Genomic DNA, 15,145 nt, shown 5'->3' with positions numbered 1-15,145 from the left:
TCAGAGTTATTAGTTAGGATACTGGCTGGGACTCCAACTATCTAAGTGGAGGTTAAATGAAACTTTTTTTTTTTTTAAAGATTTTATTTGAGAGAGAGAGAGAAAGAGAGAGAGAGAGAAAGAGAGCCCGCGCATGAGCAGGGGGAGGGACAGAGGGAGTAGCAGACTCTCCCCTGAGCAGGGAGCCCAGTGCAGGCTTGATCCCAGGACTCTGGGATCATGATCTGAGCTGAAGGCAGATACTTAATGGACTGATCCACCCAGATGCCCCTACATGAGCCTTTCTAGAGCTCATCTGCATCATCTGTAAAATGGATATAACTGGGGTTGTTAACAAGGATTGTAAAGGGTTATTAGAAGGATTACAGACTATGGGACCCTGGGTGGCTCAGTCTGTTAAATGTCTGCATTTGGCTAAGGTCCTGATCCCAGGGTCCTGGGACTGAGCTGCATGTCAGGGTCTCTGCTCAGTGAGGGGCCTACTTCTCCCTCTGCCTGCCACTCTGCCTGCTAGTGTTTGTACATGTGTGTAAGTGCACTGCTCCTCTCTCTTTTTGTGTCAAGTAAATAAAACCTTTATCAAAAAGGATTGCAGATTATAAATCATACACAATGCACCCTACATGCACAGTGGGTATTTAACAAATTCTGGTTTTGCCTTCCTGATAAACTAAATTTCTAAACAACTAAATTCTACAATCTGGTCCAAAAGTACCTCTTCATATTTCTTTCACATTACATACTCCTGATTCAGCTTAACTAGACTTCTTGCCATGCTCTGAGCCTGCCTTGTCATTTTTTACCTCTAAGGCTTTGCTTTTTGCTAACTCCAGTGGTTGTGCTTTTCTCTCCAACTCCACACATCTAAATCCAGCTTATCCTTCAGGGCCCAGGTCAAATATTGCCCACATCCCCGATGCTTTTTCTCATGTCACTCCCATGTACTATGCCCCTGAACCTCTTTAATTGCACTTATTAGAACTGGTCTTATTAAAAAGTTGTATTTATATGACTTACAGCCTCTATTTGAATGGACTGAGAAACAGAAATAGATAAAATCTTCCACTAAGTACTATTTCCACCCAATTGTATTCAGGACTGACTAAAACCTATAAATCCTATTAGAGCCCCAGAAAAGATGCGTCTGACATCCAGAAGTGGAGCTGGCCTGGTACTACCAGCTAGGCCTTGGTGTTGGTAAGAGCTGGCTTGGCATTCAGTTAGGTCTTGGTGTTCTCCTATTAAATGTGAGCAATTTCAGATCAACATTAAACAAAGGCATTCTCTGACCACCATGGATCAAGATGAAAGAATCCATAATCTGCCTGAACAGAGACAATACATGAATACTCTCCAAGCTAAAAAATATCAAATAGCCCCCATTCCCAGATAATGAGTGGCTGCTGCTTCATCATGAATTACACCTTCAGCTTTTCTCTATTCTGTTCTCCCTTTAGATAAACTCTATTAAGATACCCAGCCACAGAATTTGCCTCACTTCCTGACGGGACCCAGAGCAAAGCCCCACATCCTTAAAACTTCTTCAAAATCACTCAACACATGCCCACATCCTATAATAAAGCTTTTCAAACAATCTTACTCTGATGTTGCATGCTTCCCTATGGTGTGCATTCTCCCTTCCTACAAGTAATAAATCCAACTTCTTTAATTATTGGCATTCTTTGTGTTCTGTGGCTGAAGGACAAACTATGAACTTCTTGAATAAAAGTCTAGTGTTTTCTCTGCACTTGGGCCTCCTACAGGGTTTGCTCTGGGTCTTGCATGCTGTATACTAGCTGAATTGATCTTGATGACTTATACTGGGTCTACTGGCATTTACTGGGATCTCAAGACCCAGCAAAGTTACTCTCAGGACTAAAAATAATTTTTTAAATCATTATGCTGAGTGGTTTTTAGATTTGAGAATAGAAAATGGCAGTCAGGGTGCCTGGTAAAGGTGCTCCACATCCACCACTATGCTCCACACTTACTCCTCTAGAAGTTCCTGAATTTGAAAAAGTGACTAATTTACATGTATTCACAGGCTCTCAAATTGTCTCCTCCCTTCTCTGACACTCTTTCAGAACAGATACTTGAGGTTTCATTAGGAGAAAAGAAAAGGTAAGGGACGAAGATAATACATTTGTCCTCAAGCACTTATATACCAAAACAAAGAGTTAATTTAAGATAACAAGAAATTATATATGTATATATAGTATATATGCATGTATATATACATACATGGACACATAACTATACATATACGTGTATATATTTCCACATCTTAGTTCAACACTCAGTGGGCAGAACTCACCTGAGGAAAACATGGTGACTTAAGAGCCTGAGCTATTTCAAAGAAACAGAGCCATTGGAGAGGTACTGGTAAGGAACCCTATTTATAATACTCAAAGTGAGTCATTCACTGGAAAACATGGGCAGGCAGGATCAGGAGGAGAGATGCCAGGTTGGACATTATTGTGGGAGTATGCCAGGATCCAACTACGGAGGTGGTAAGCAGGGCTCTCCTGAGGCCGACTCGAGCGAAGAAGCAGCATACAGTCATCTTGGAGGGCTTCAACTACTCTGACACCTGTCCAAAGTCTCAGTATGCTAAAGTGGGAACCACTGACAAGTTCCTGACCTTGCAGGCTGATGTTTTCATGTTACACAGGTACAGAAGTTGAGAGGAGGGGAACTACTTTGGCCGAAGAAGAAATTGGTTGGTGAAATGAAAAGAGAACTGTAGGAGAAAGGGACCATGCCAACTCAGTATTTGTGGCAACAAAGTAGGGGTTGTGTGGCACTAGGAAGGCAGAATTAAGTTCTGAAACCCTATGACATAAGACCCTAAGAGGAAAGCTCTTAAAATGCATTGCTGCTTGGGCATTTCAAAAATTGTCAAGCAGATAAGAAAGGCAGAGGGGGGGAAAAGCAGATATATAGGTACTTCTTCTAAAAGAACAGAGAAACAATGAACAAAAAGACACATAAGTGAATGAGTGACAAGACTTGGAAGAACCACATGAGGCCAAGGTTCAAAATAAATTAAGATTTACAAAAAAGCTAGTCAAAGCAAAAGGGGGCATTTTAGAGCAAAAAAAGACAATTTACCTGATGATAAAACATAATGCCGAGGAAACAGAACTTCTGAACTTCTATTTTGCTTCTATATTCTCTATTAAAGGAGATACATTTTGGATTAAATGGAAGAGAATCAGCAATCCAGATGGGTGAGGAGGAAAAGTCCTTCCACCAAGTGATTTCTACCAAGATAGAAAACCTACAAGAGGGGCGCCTGGGTGGCTCAGTGGATTAAGCCGCTGCCTTCGGCTCAGGTCGTGATCTCAGGGTCCTGGGATCGAGCCCCACATGGGGCTCTCTGCTCCGCGGGGAGCCTGCTTCCTCCTCTCTCTCTGCCTGCCTCTCTGCCTACTTGTGATCTCTCTGTCAAGTAAATAAATAAAATCTTTAAAAAAAAAAAAAAAAAAAAAAGAGGGGCGCCTGGGTGGCTCAGTGGGTTAAGCCTCTGCCTTCGGCTCAGGTCATTGTCTCAGGTCCTGGGATCGAGCCCCGCATCGGGTTCTCTGTTCGGCAGGGAACTTGCTTCCTCCTCTCTCTCTGCCTACTTGTGATCTCTGTCTGTCAAATAAAAAAACAAAATCTTAAAAAAAAAAAAAGAAAAGAAAACCTACAAGAAAGGTCATTAAACTAAAAAGAAAATTTTAAGCAATTATGTTGATAGAAAGAGGTAATTTTAAAGAATGGAGTAGGTGACTACTGTTTCAGTTTGCAAAAGGTCTATGGTGCACTTTTCACCTACAGAAAAGTGAGTAAGGTGGGAGTGAAGAAGAGTTTAAAAGAAAAGACGTGCTCCTTGTCTGGACAATGGAAGGTGAGAGGTGATGTATGGTGTTGTTGCAACCACTGTTGTATCCTGAGAGAGTAGGCAGAGGACAGAGCCAACTTGAGAAGGAGCTTGGAAGTGAAATGTACACAGAAAATTAGAGCTGGAGCCCTGATGAGACTGTGAATCTCTGGATCAAACAACACTAAAGGCCAGTTCTAACACATGTGCTTTTCACTGACACAAGCAATAAAGTCCCTATTTGTCTTAAGACAGTTAAAGTTGAATTTTCTGTCATTTGTCATGAGGATCCTAACTGATGAGCTCAACAGTACTGACTTAATGATACTCACGTGATCTCAAATGGAGTACTGAGACCATCTTCTTCTTAAAGAAATCCTCACAATGCAGCTCCTAGAGCACTGCCAGGATGTCCTTTCTAAAACCAGACTAGAGGTTTCTCTTCTACTTACAAATTTAAAATGGCCTCTTCCACCTTTGAAATAAAATCCAAACCCCTTAAGTATGACAGAAAAAAAAAGTCGTCACAGTTTGGTCCCTGCCGACATTTCTGGTCTCATCTCTCATCAAAATGAAAAACTTTTCTTCTTCAAAGGACACCAGCAAGAAAGCGAAAACAACCCATTGAACGGGAGAAGATATTTGTAAATTATATATCTACTAATAGATTTTTATCTAAAAAGCTCTTAAAACTCAACAATAAAAAGTAACCCAATCTAAAAATGCACACAGGATCTGAATAAGGCATTTCTCCAAAGATGATATACAAATAGCCAATATACACACAAAAAGATGCTCAATGTCAAAGGTCATCAGGAAAATGCAAATAAAACCACAATGAGATATCATTTCACACCGACTAGAATGCCTATGATCAAAAAAGGCAGACAATAAGTGTTGGCAAGATGTGGAGAAACTAGAATACTTCCCCCTTGCTGGCAGAAATGTTAAATGGTGCAGCCGCTATGGCAAACAGCCTAGCAGTTCCTCAAAAGATTAAAAACAGAGTAATCATATGACCCGGAAATGTCACTCTTCATTCTAGCCACAGTAAAATGCTCATCTTTCCCAAATGTATATCCCTAAGAAAAATTAAAACATGTCTAAGTTTGTATTCAAATGTTAATAGCAGCATTATCCATAATAAAAATTATAAACAACCGGGGTGCCTGGGTGGTTCAGTTGGTTAAGCTGTTGCCTTCAGCTCAGGTCATGATCTCAGGGTCCCAGGATCAAAGCCCACATCGGGCTCCTTGCTGAGTGGGGAGTCTGCTTATCCCCTGCCTCCCATTCCCCCTGCTTGTGCTTGTTCTCTCTCCCTCTTTCTGTCAAATAAATAAATAAAAATCTTAATATATATATATATATATATATATATACATATATATATAAATGAACCAAATGTCCCTCAGCAGATGAATGGATAAATAAAATGTGGTATAGCCACACAATGGAATATTATTCAGTCATTTAAAAGTAATGAAGTACTGGGATGCCTGGCTAGCACAGTCCGTTAGGTGGCCTCGCCTTAGATTATGAGATCAAGGCCCCACATCAGGCTCCGCACGCAATGTGAAATCTGCTTGGGTTTCTCTCTCCTTCTCCCTCTGCTCCTCCCCCTCATTCTCTCTAAAATAAACCTTAAAAAAGTAATGAAGTATGTATACACGCTATAACATGGATGAACCTTAAAAACATGCTGAGCAAAAGAAGCTAGTCACAAAAGATCACATATTGTAGAATTCCATTTATATGAAATTTCCAGATCAGGAAAATTTATAGTGATAGAAAGTAGATTAGTAGTTACCTAGGGCTGAAGGGTGGTGGGGTGTGTTGGAGGGTGATGACTAAAGAATGTGGGGATTTTAGAGGGGGGTGGGCATGGGGTAGAAAAATGTTCAAGCACTGATTGTGGTGATGGTTGCACAACTTTGAATATAACAACCCCCACTGAACTGTACACTTTAAATGGGTGAACTGTATGTGAATTATGTCTCAAGAAAGCTGTTGCGGGGGGAAGGACTCTCCTGCTCTAGGACACCAGTAAAACTGACCATTCTAACTGTGACTCCTCACTGTTCCATGCAAGGACTTTGAGTACATGCAACTGACACTTATGCACTTATTTTTTGTCTTTTTTCCTCTACTAAACTGATCCTCAAGCAGAGATTTGGCTCATTTTTCTTAGAATCCATGGTTATCAGTATACTGTGTATACACTATGTGAAAGAGTACATCATAAGTATTTATTAAAAAGACTGTCTTAAGTGCTGTCATGTGGAAAAGGGACCGTACTTGTTTTACATACTTCAATAGGAAGAAAAGTGTCAAGAGTTTTCAAATAACTGGGGTTGTTTCTTTCTCTAAAACAAGGGTTTCAGGGTTCCGTGAATTCTCAGACTTGATACTCAAATTCTGAATATATGTATAAGTAGTATGTGAATTTTTTTAAGGGAGAAACACTAACTATCATCAGATTCTCAAAGGGATATATAAACCCAAAATGGTTAGGAATCACTGTTTTTAAAATATCAGCACACTGGTACAGGGATTTTAAGCAATTTATTTTTTATTGAAGTATAGTTGACATACAATGTTACCTTAGTTTCAAATGTATGACACAGTCCTTCTATAGCTCTATACATTATTGTGCTCAACACGAGTATAGCTACCAACTATTACAATATGATACTATGACAACACCACTGACTATACTCCCTATGTTGTACTTTTATCCACGTGACTTACTCATTCATAACTGGAAGCCTGTATCTCCCACCCCTCTTCACCCATTTTGTCCATTCCCCCACCACCCCTCCCATTTGGCAACCATCAGTTCTTTCTATACATATGGGTCTATTTCTGGTTTTGTTTGTTCATTTATTTTTTAGATTCCATATATAAGTGAAATCACATAGTATTTGTATTTTTCTGACTTATTTCACTCGGCATAATACCCCCTAGGTCCATCCAAGGGCAGAGTTTAGTTAGCAAAATTTCAGTTACTAAAATATATCATTCAGGAGAAGTTTTTCCCTAGATTATATCCTTTGGTAACTAAGGTGAAAAGAATTCACAATATTAGTAGCTTCATAAACTCAAATTATTCACTTAAAAATATTTAGCAACTGACATTTTAGGCAGGTGCTAAAGAAATAGTAGTAAAGGAGACCAAACCACTGCCCTCATGACACTTACATTCTTGAAGGTAGACACAGAAAAAGACTAAATAAGAACATTTCATATCATATAATAATTCCTTCAAGAAGGAAAATAGAGCAACATGAAGGAACAAGGAAGAATGAGGGTCAAGTTACTTAGCTTGGTTGGTGGTAAGGAAAGTCTCTGAGAAGGTTACATTTGAGTAGAAACTAATGAGAAGGCAGCTGAGAGAAGAACACTCCAGGAACAAGGAGAACAGAAAGTGCAAAGATTCTAAGATGAGAACATCAAAAATCAGCTCTTGAGTTCTCAAGGGAAAGAACCATTTAATCTCTGTACAACAATCAGAAGAGTATCTCCCACTCACATTCAATAGAACTTATTCAACATAATTCAGCATAATGGAATTCAATTCAGAAAGATACTGTTTTAGAAAAATCTTTATTGCTCAAGATCATCATGAATTAATCTTCAAGGCAGACAAGGCAGTATCATTAGACAAAATTAGTAAAACCTTTGGGATTTTGTAATAAGGCAGAAAGAAAAAAAAATAACATGATTTTTTTTAGAAGTTTCTTCCAGGTAGATAGTTTTACAAGTATAAAGTTTATCAAGCACATTCTGAGAATGTGCACAAAACTGACAAAACTGAGAATTCTCAGTTTAATCTGTCCTCTACCCCTAGAGCTTAGTGCTTTGCATCTGCAGTATTTCTATGATGTGCAAAAGAGTGGAACGACAGTCAGTGTGCACAGATTACAGGGAAGTGGACTTCAGTTCAAAAGGAGCTGTCCAATCATTGAAAGGCTGAATATTACTGGAAGCGTTTGGAGACTAAAACCATCCTCAAGGGTATTACAGAGATACCCTACAGGAGAAAGTTACCAGTAGAACTTCAGGGGCTACAGAGAATTGTTCTAGTTCCTTCTCTCACCCTGGACATTCATCCCTTTACACCTGTTATGTAAGAGCCCCTGAACGCGACCAAAAACACCACATACACCATACCAATAACAAAGAATTAGCAAACACTTGAGGGGAATGTAGGATTCTTTCGTCTCAGTAATTGAAGTCCAAATTAAAATCTTCAAGTTGTATTTAAAAAGGCACAAAGACAGCCTGAAGCGGCGCGCTGGAAGTACACAATGACTTCAGATTAACAACAGTAATGTCAGTTGACTTTACTTCTTACAAAAGCACGACACAAGACACAAAGCACACGGAAACCCCAGAGACGGGAGTCCAAGCGGGAGCCCTCAGAACTCAGAGCACTCGGACAGATGAGACAGCTGAGTGAAGCCAGTGAGGGGAAGGGGGGAAGGACTGCGAACAACGGGTGAGCGAGAGGCCACCTGGAGGGTGCCCAAGCACCCACGCCTGCATCCCCGGCCCTTCCTGCTACAGAAGGTCGGAGGTACCAGGCGCCCCATGGAGACCGCCGCTGCCCGCTGACGCTAAGGGGACCGTGGGGCTTGGCACCTCCCAAACACCGCCCGGTCCGCCCTCTCTAGCCTTTTCGGAGGAGACCTCGAGCCCCGCTCCCCTGGAGCAGCGTTCTCCATACACTCAGAGAGCTAGCCTCCACTTACCTTCCGGCGCCGGCGGTGGCTCCTGCCGCTTTCCGCGGGATAGGAAGGCCTTGGGCAGCAGCAACGACACGGCCAGGACGAGCCCCGAGGCCAGGGCCACCCTCTGCACGGTGGAGTACGCCATGGCCGCCGCCCTCGCCACAGGTACAGACGCCAGCCGGAACCGGAACCGGAACCGCAGCGCCGGCGGCCTCCTCCGACCGAACCGCGAGCTGCGCGGACGGTGACGCGCGAGGGACAATTGCGCAAAGCCCCCGCACGGCCGTCCCCCGTTTCCGTACTAACACCGGCATCCTCGGGTCTGGGTCACCTGGAAACCCCTCTCTCCGCGCCCCGCTGTGCCATCTCCCCCTGCCCGGGGGCTGGCGGTCGTGCCCTTCCTTCTCTGTATCCCGCTGGCCACCCTACTCGCCCCCACTCCCGGCCCCGACCACGCCGCCGAGCCCCCTACCGCAAGTAGCGCCCTCCGCTCGCAGCCAGCCTCCGTCCGCAGCCAAACGGGAAAATGCTAAAGCGAACGCCTAATGATCTCGCTCCAGGGTGTAACTCCTTTCACAAACACCTCTTGATCCCCCGCACAACCCTCCAATTTCTTTCTGGGACCGCCAGACCCTGAATGATCTGGTCGGAACAGTGCTGCATCCAAACGACATTTGCTCTTTCCCCAGCATATTCCTTGCTTTCAGGGAAGCTTGGCTTGTCCTATTCCCTCTGCCTGAAAAATTCCTAACCATCCCCGCTGGTGAGAAACTTCTCTGAAGAACAAATGAAAAATACTACCCTCGTGAGACTTCTCCAGTCAGCCCTCTCCTTCCTCTGTATCCCCAGTCCTTCCTTCGTGTCTTTATTCATTTGTTTTATAAACATTAAATAATAAACATTTAGTTCCTACGATGTATCAAATCCGGAAATGGCACTATAGGGTCCGATGAATAAGATGGGAATCCTTACGAGGGAGATAGGTATCTAACCAAGAAATGCAGAATATATTCTCGGCTCCGGAACAGTCAGTTCAACTGGAAGGACAGGGACAAGAAAAGCTTCTGAAAGTAGGTGAAATTCGAGTTTTTGAAGAATAAGTCACCAGACAGACAGGTCGGAGGAGTTAGAGTACTCAGACAAAAGATACAAAGAAAGCAAGTTCATGAAAGCCTGTGTGCCTTCCAAAGATTCCTAGTGATTCATTTTGGCTGGGCCATAGGGCTGGTGACAGGACATAAAGTAATAGGGCTACAAATGTAAGCAGGAGCAAGATTTTGAGAAGCCTGGATAAAACTTCCAGTTCAGCATGGCAGATGGAACACACCCATTTATCTTTCCTCCTCCAAACACCTCACAAAAAATGAAAATAAAGAGGTAAAGGGTACCCACTACAAGACTAAGGAGAATGAGTGAAAATATGACAACAGGCAAAAAAAAAAAAAGTCAACATTCTGTAAGATGCAACATTATCCAATAGAAATACAATGATAGTCACATATGTAAGTTAAAATTATCTAGCAGCCTCATTAAAAAAGCAAATGTGTGGGCGGTGGGGGTGGGGGAGGAGGCCCCTGGGTGGCCAGTTGCTAAGCCTTTGCCTTCCCCTCTAGGTCATGATCCCAGGGTCCTGGGATTGAGACCCACATCGAGCTCCCTGCTTGATGGGAAGCTGGTTTCTCCCTCTCCCAATTCCCCTACTTGTGTTCTCTCTTTCACGGTGTCTCTCTCTGTCAAATAAATAAAATCTTTTTAAAAAATAAAAAAGCGAAAGGGTGAAATTCGTTTAATGCATTTTATTTAACCCAATATACCCAAAATATTCTTTCAACATGTATAGCACTCTTAACTCACATTTCAATGGCTTAATAGCCATGTGACTAGTGGCTACCATATTGGGCAGTGCAGGTGTAAAACATAAAAACTGAACTACTGAGGGAAAGCTCCTAGAAGGCAAACTATTTTGCCCCTCAGAACCTAGGAGGGCTTAAGAATTGTAGGCACTGAGTTTCTTTAAAGGCAGAGATGTGGCTTGGGCTGGATAAAGGATTGGTTGAAAGTCTGGTTAAGAAGCAGGTGAGATCCTCTGAATCTTGTTCCTCAATTATTGGTGCTGGGTGGTTGCCCCTACCAGCTTTATTCAGGCATCATCACTGTTGATACCATCAACATCACTAAAAGTTATTGAGTACTTACTGTATTTCTTATATTTTACATAACAATTGATTCTAACAATTTTATGAAGTAAGCAATATAATATACCCATTTTACAGAGGAAAAAAAAACAAGAAACAGAAAGCTTATGTAACTCTCCAACAACTACACAGTACCAACTGAAAGCTATTATTCAAACCCGGGCATGCTTACTCCAGGACTCAACCTCTTAACCAACAGTTTTACTCTCTGGAACCAGGAGAGCTCTGTACTCATGGACAACAGGTGCAATCTATGGAGGCGGTATCTTATGGGATATGGCTTCTAGGAGGTGCAGAGAAAATGGTGATGACCTGCCCCCAACATTCTAGCTTGGGTGACTGGATAGGCATTGATTCCATATAACAGCATTTTGAGAACAGAAGAAGCATGTTTGTGAGATAAGGAATTCAGATTTTGACTAGTTGTATTTGAGTTCCATGAAATATCCAGGTACTCCTCTCCAGTTGGATACATGGGTCTCAAACTCACAAGGGATGTTTGGGCTAGGAACAAATATGGAAACAAATGGCCCTTCAATAGTAAGTGAAGTCTGGGAGAAGATAACATCAACAAGAGTGTTCATGTAGAGTGAGGAGAGGCCACAGTAGGAAACCCAGATTACACCATTATGATAAAGTTCCCAAGTATGAGGACAGAAATGGGGTGAAAAAGACAGTGATCCAGGTGTTAAAATCTCGAATAAGGAGCTACTGGGCAGTTAGAAGGTGACAAAAACAAAAGGTATAATGATCGGCCAGAAGACACACTTTTAAAAAAAGATTTTATTTTTTTATTTGACAGACCACAAGTAGGCACAGAGGTAGGTCGGGGGGGGGGGGGGAGCAGACTCCCTGCTGAGCAGAGAGCTTGATGCGGGGCTCGATACCAGGACCCCGAGATCATGACCTCAGCCAAAGGCAAAGGCTTAACCCACTGAGTCACCCAGGCACCCCCAGAAGACACATTCTTTTTTTTTTTTTTTAATTTTTATTTCTTTGACAGAGAGAAAACACAACTAGGCAGAGAGGCAGGCAGAGAGAGAGGAGGAAGCAGGCTCCCTGCCAAGCAGAGAGCCCGATGCGGGGCTCGATCCCAGGACCCTGGGACCATGACCTGAGCTGAAGGCAGAGGCTTTAACCCACTGAGCCACCCAGGCGCCCCCAGAAGACACATTCTTGTAAGCAGTGGTGGTTCTTGTGTTTGTTGGTTTTGAGAATGATTGTGGTTTCTAAGTCCTTTATGTACAGACATGCATTGATAATACAAAACCCTGAATAAATGCCTGACCCTAATCATTACATGCTTAATCTCTTTGTATTTTTTATCGTTCTACACTCAAACAAACATTTTTCCCTCTTACCTGCCCTCCCACTACCATGGAACTTGTAAATTGCTCCCTAGAAACTTTCTCCCACATTCCTGGCATTCTTATCCCTATGCTAGTTGTCTTCCCAACATTCCGGATTTACCTTTATTCCACTTATCTTGACATCCAATTTCAGCCCAGAAACAAACTGCTCATGGATCACAAGACCCAGGCGAGAAAACCTACCTTTCTCTCCAGTGTGCAGTAGGAAGCAGAGAAGGGCTCTTCTAGCCTTAAACCCCCAAAGAAGGAGAAGACCTCCGTCTCCTTCTCCTTGGAATCTACTTCTACTCTGTCTTTTAATGACCAGCAGGGCTCCCTGATATGAGGCTCATGAAGGCCTACAGCTAGAGCCACTTTTGCAGCTGCTGCCAATGGTTTCCTTCCCTCCACCCCTTTCACAGTTGACCTTGCCTTATATAGAAGGCCCAGATAAATCTGAATCCCTTCCACAAAGCTCTCCTGGATGTTCCAGCTCATGCTAACTCTTCTTTTATTAAATTGGCATGGACACTGTTTATCATGAGTTTGTTGGGTCTTTTCACCTGGGCAGGAACCCCAGGAGGATAAGGTTATGTCTTCCTTCTATGACTTGATCAAGCACAGAACTGGCTCACAGTAGGTTCTTATTGAAGTATGAGGCTACTTGTTTCACACACACACACACACTGATTTTGTCACAGCTCCAAGCAACTATCCATCCTTCTAGGAATCAACAGTCAGAGTTTCCTTGAAGAGTCACCTCAAAAGATATATAAACTATCAGTTATAAAATAAGTAAGTCCTGGGAGTATCATGTACAGCATGGTGACTATAGTTAGTAATAATATATTGTATACTTGAAAGTTGCAAAGAGAGATCTTAAAAGTTCTCATTATAAGAAAAAAAACTGTAACTATATGTAGTGACAGATGTTAGCTAGACTTATTTTGGTCAGCATTTCACAATATATGCAAATATTAAATCATGTTGTACAGGGTGCCTGGGTGGCTCAGTGGGTTAAGCCTCCGCCTTTGGCTCAGGTCCTGATCTCAGGGTCCTGGGATAGAACCCTAAATCAGGTTCTCTGCTCAGCAGGGAGCCTGTTTCCCCCTTCCCTCCACCTTCCTCTCTGCCTACTTGTGATCTCTCTGTCAAATAAATAAATAAAATATTTTTTTAAAAATCATGTTGTACATCTGAAAATAATACGTTCTTTTTTAAAGCTAATATGTTCTATGTCGATTTCAATATCCAATGTACTTATATTTCAATTAAAAAAAGACTTGGTCAGGGGCGCCTGGGTGGCTCAGTCATTAAGCGGCTGCCTTCGGCTTGTGTCATGATTCCAGGGTCCTGAGATTGAGCCCGGCATTGGGCTCCCTGCTCAGCGGGAAGCCTGCTTCTCCCTCTCCCACTCCCTCTGCTTGCATTCCCTCTTTTGCTGTGTCTCTCTCTGTCAAATAAATAAATAAAATCTTAAAAAAAAAAGACTTGGTTAAAAAAAAAACAGGTCATGCCAAAGAGTCCCATTTCAAAAAGTCACTGATTTTGCCCACCATAGTTCACTCTACCTCATCCACCAAATTTGTCCCCTAGTGACCATGATGGTTAATTTTATGTGTCACATTGGCTGGGCCAGTGCCCAGATATGTGGTCATACATTATTCTGGATGAGGGTGCTTTTTTTCTGTGAGGGTGCTTTTTTTTATGAGATTAATTGAAATCTGTGGAATTTGAGTAAAGCTGATTGCCCACCATAATGCGGGTGAGCCTCTCCCAATCATTTGAAATCCTAACAGAACAAAAGTCTGATCTCTCCTGAGTAAGAGACAATTCTACAACAGGAAGTCTTCAGACTTGAACTGCAGAATTGGCTCTTCCTGAATCTCCAGTCTGGCAGCCCACCCTGAAGATTTTGGACTTGCTCAACTTCAATAATCACATCAGCCAATTCCTGAAGATAAATCTCTCCCTTTCGCTCTCTCTCTCTCTCTTTCTTACTCCCCCATCCCCCATCCTGACCACACACACACATCCAATTGTTTCTTTCTCTGGAGAACTCAAATAAACTTTGACTATTTCCAAAAATGTAATTCTTCCTGTGATGGGAGGCTTTTCCAACCCAGAGGAGATTCCAAAGATGCACCTTGGTCTCTGAAAACAGCAGAGCCCAAAGGAACTACAGTAAAGTCACGGACCCTTAATATGGACAGGAAATTGGGGTAGTCCACAGGAAAATGTGACCCAAATATCCAGAGCACTGAGCAGAAGGGAGCAAGGCCTGTATCTCCAAAGCCCAGAATGAAGAAGCCAAAGAAGGAAGCAGGAGATAGGGTAGGATGCACACAGAGGGTATATTGAACCCAGGCCTTGAGAGAAGGGTAGAATTTCCATCCGGGATGAAGGAAAGGTAATAAACATCTGTTCACTATGGATGTACAAAATCTTTGGAATCCCCTCTCTTTGATGTTATCCCCATCAAGAGACTCACATTGCCCATGTAGAATCCAGCCAACTGTCCTTCCCCTTTCCACTAGGCGCAGGTCTAGAAGCTTCCCCAGCCAGACTTATCCATGCCTGACCTTTTTTGATGGTCTTAGGTGGCAGCAGACCTCCATTTGGACGTTACCTATGAGAGGAAACAGCAATGGCTGGGCTGCCTTTTTTAATGGTCTTAGGCGGCAGCAGAGATGGGATGTGCCCATGGTTGGTGGCAGCCCCAGCAGCTTCCTGAGAGGCAGAGCTGACACCACACAGGCCACAGGGGCAGTGGCAGCCGAGATCCCTCAGAGGCCAGCTCTCTGGCATGGCTCTGGGAGTTGCTTCAAGGTCTGGAGCCCCTGTTTTGTCACCTGTGAAATGGATTTTGTGTTGCCTCCCTCCCTGAGCTAGCAAATGTAATGGAGCTTGGAAGGCAATTGGGTGTACCACGAAACAACAGCCATAGCTACAGCTCAAAGCAGGTAAAAGGAAGAAAACGAGAATGAGAAAGGGAGACAGTTTCAG

General features: G+C 42.8%; 1 protein-coding gene across 6 annotated transcripts in view; it reads right to left on the bottom strand.

Annotated features, from left to right (window-relative positions):
- Positions 1-8,833, bottom strand: part of RIC3 (RIC3 acetylcholine receptor chaperone) — a 63,974-nt gene extending 55,141 nt beyond the window's left edge. For 2 of the 6 annotated variants that reach the window (XM_046015457.1, XM_046015459.1), the window contains exon 1: positions 8,617-8,828. In XM_046015457.1, the coding sequence (XP_045871413.1) occupies positions 8,617-8,740 (124 nt within the window). In that variant the 5' untranslated portion in view covers positions 8,741-8,828. Of the gene's footprint in view, positions 1-8,616 lie in introns of all 6 variants that reach the window. The other 4 variants (XM_046015465.1, XM_046015456.1, XM_046015458.1 and 1 more) reach the window with 4 other exon arrangements.
- Between the last annotated feature and the right edge of the window lie 6,312 nt (positions 8,834-15,145).

The sequence above is a fragment of the Meles meles genome, chromosome 8, assembly GCF_922984935.1.
Source record: "Meles meles chromosome 8, mMelMel3.1 paternal haplotype, whole genome shotgun sequence".
Taxonomy (NCBI): Eukaryota; Metazoa; Chordata; class Mammalia; order Carnivora; family Mustelidae; genus Meles; species Meles meles.
Note: the sequence above shows the minus strand (reverse complement) of the source record. Positions and strands in the feature narration are given on the sequence as shown.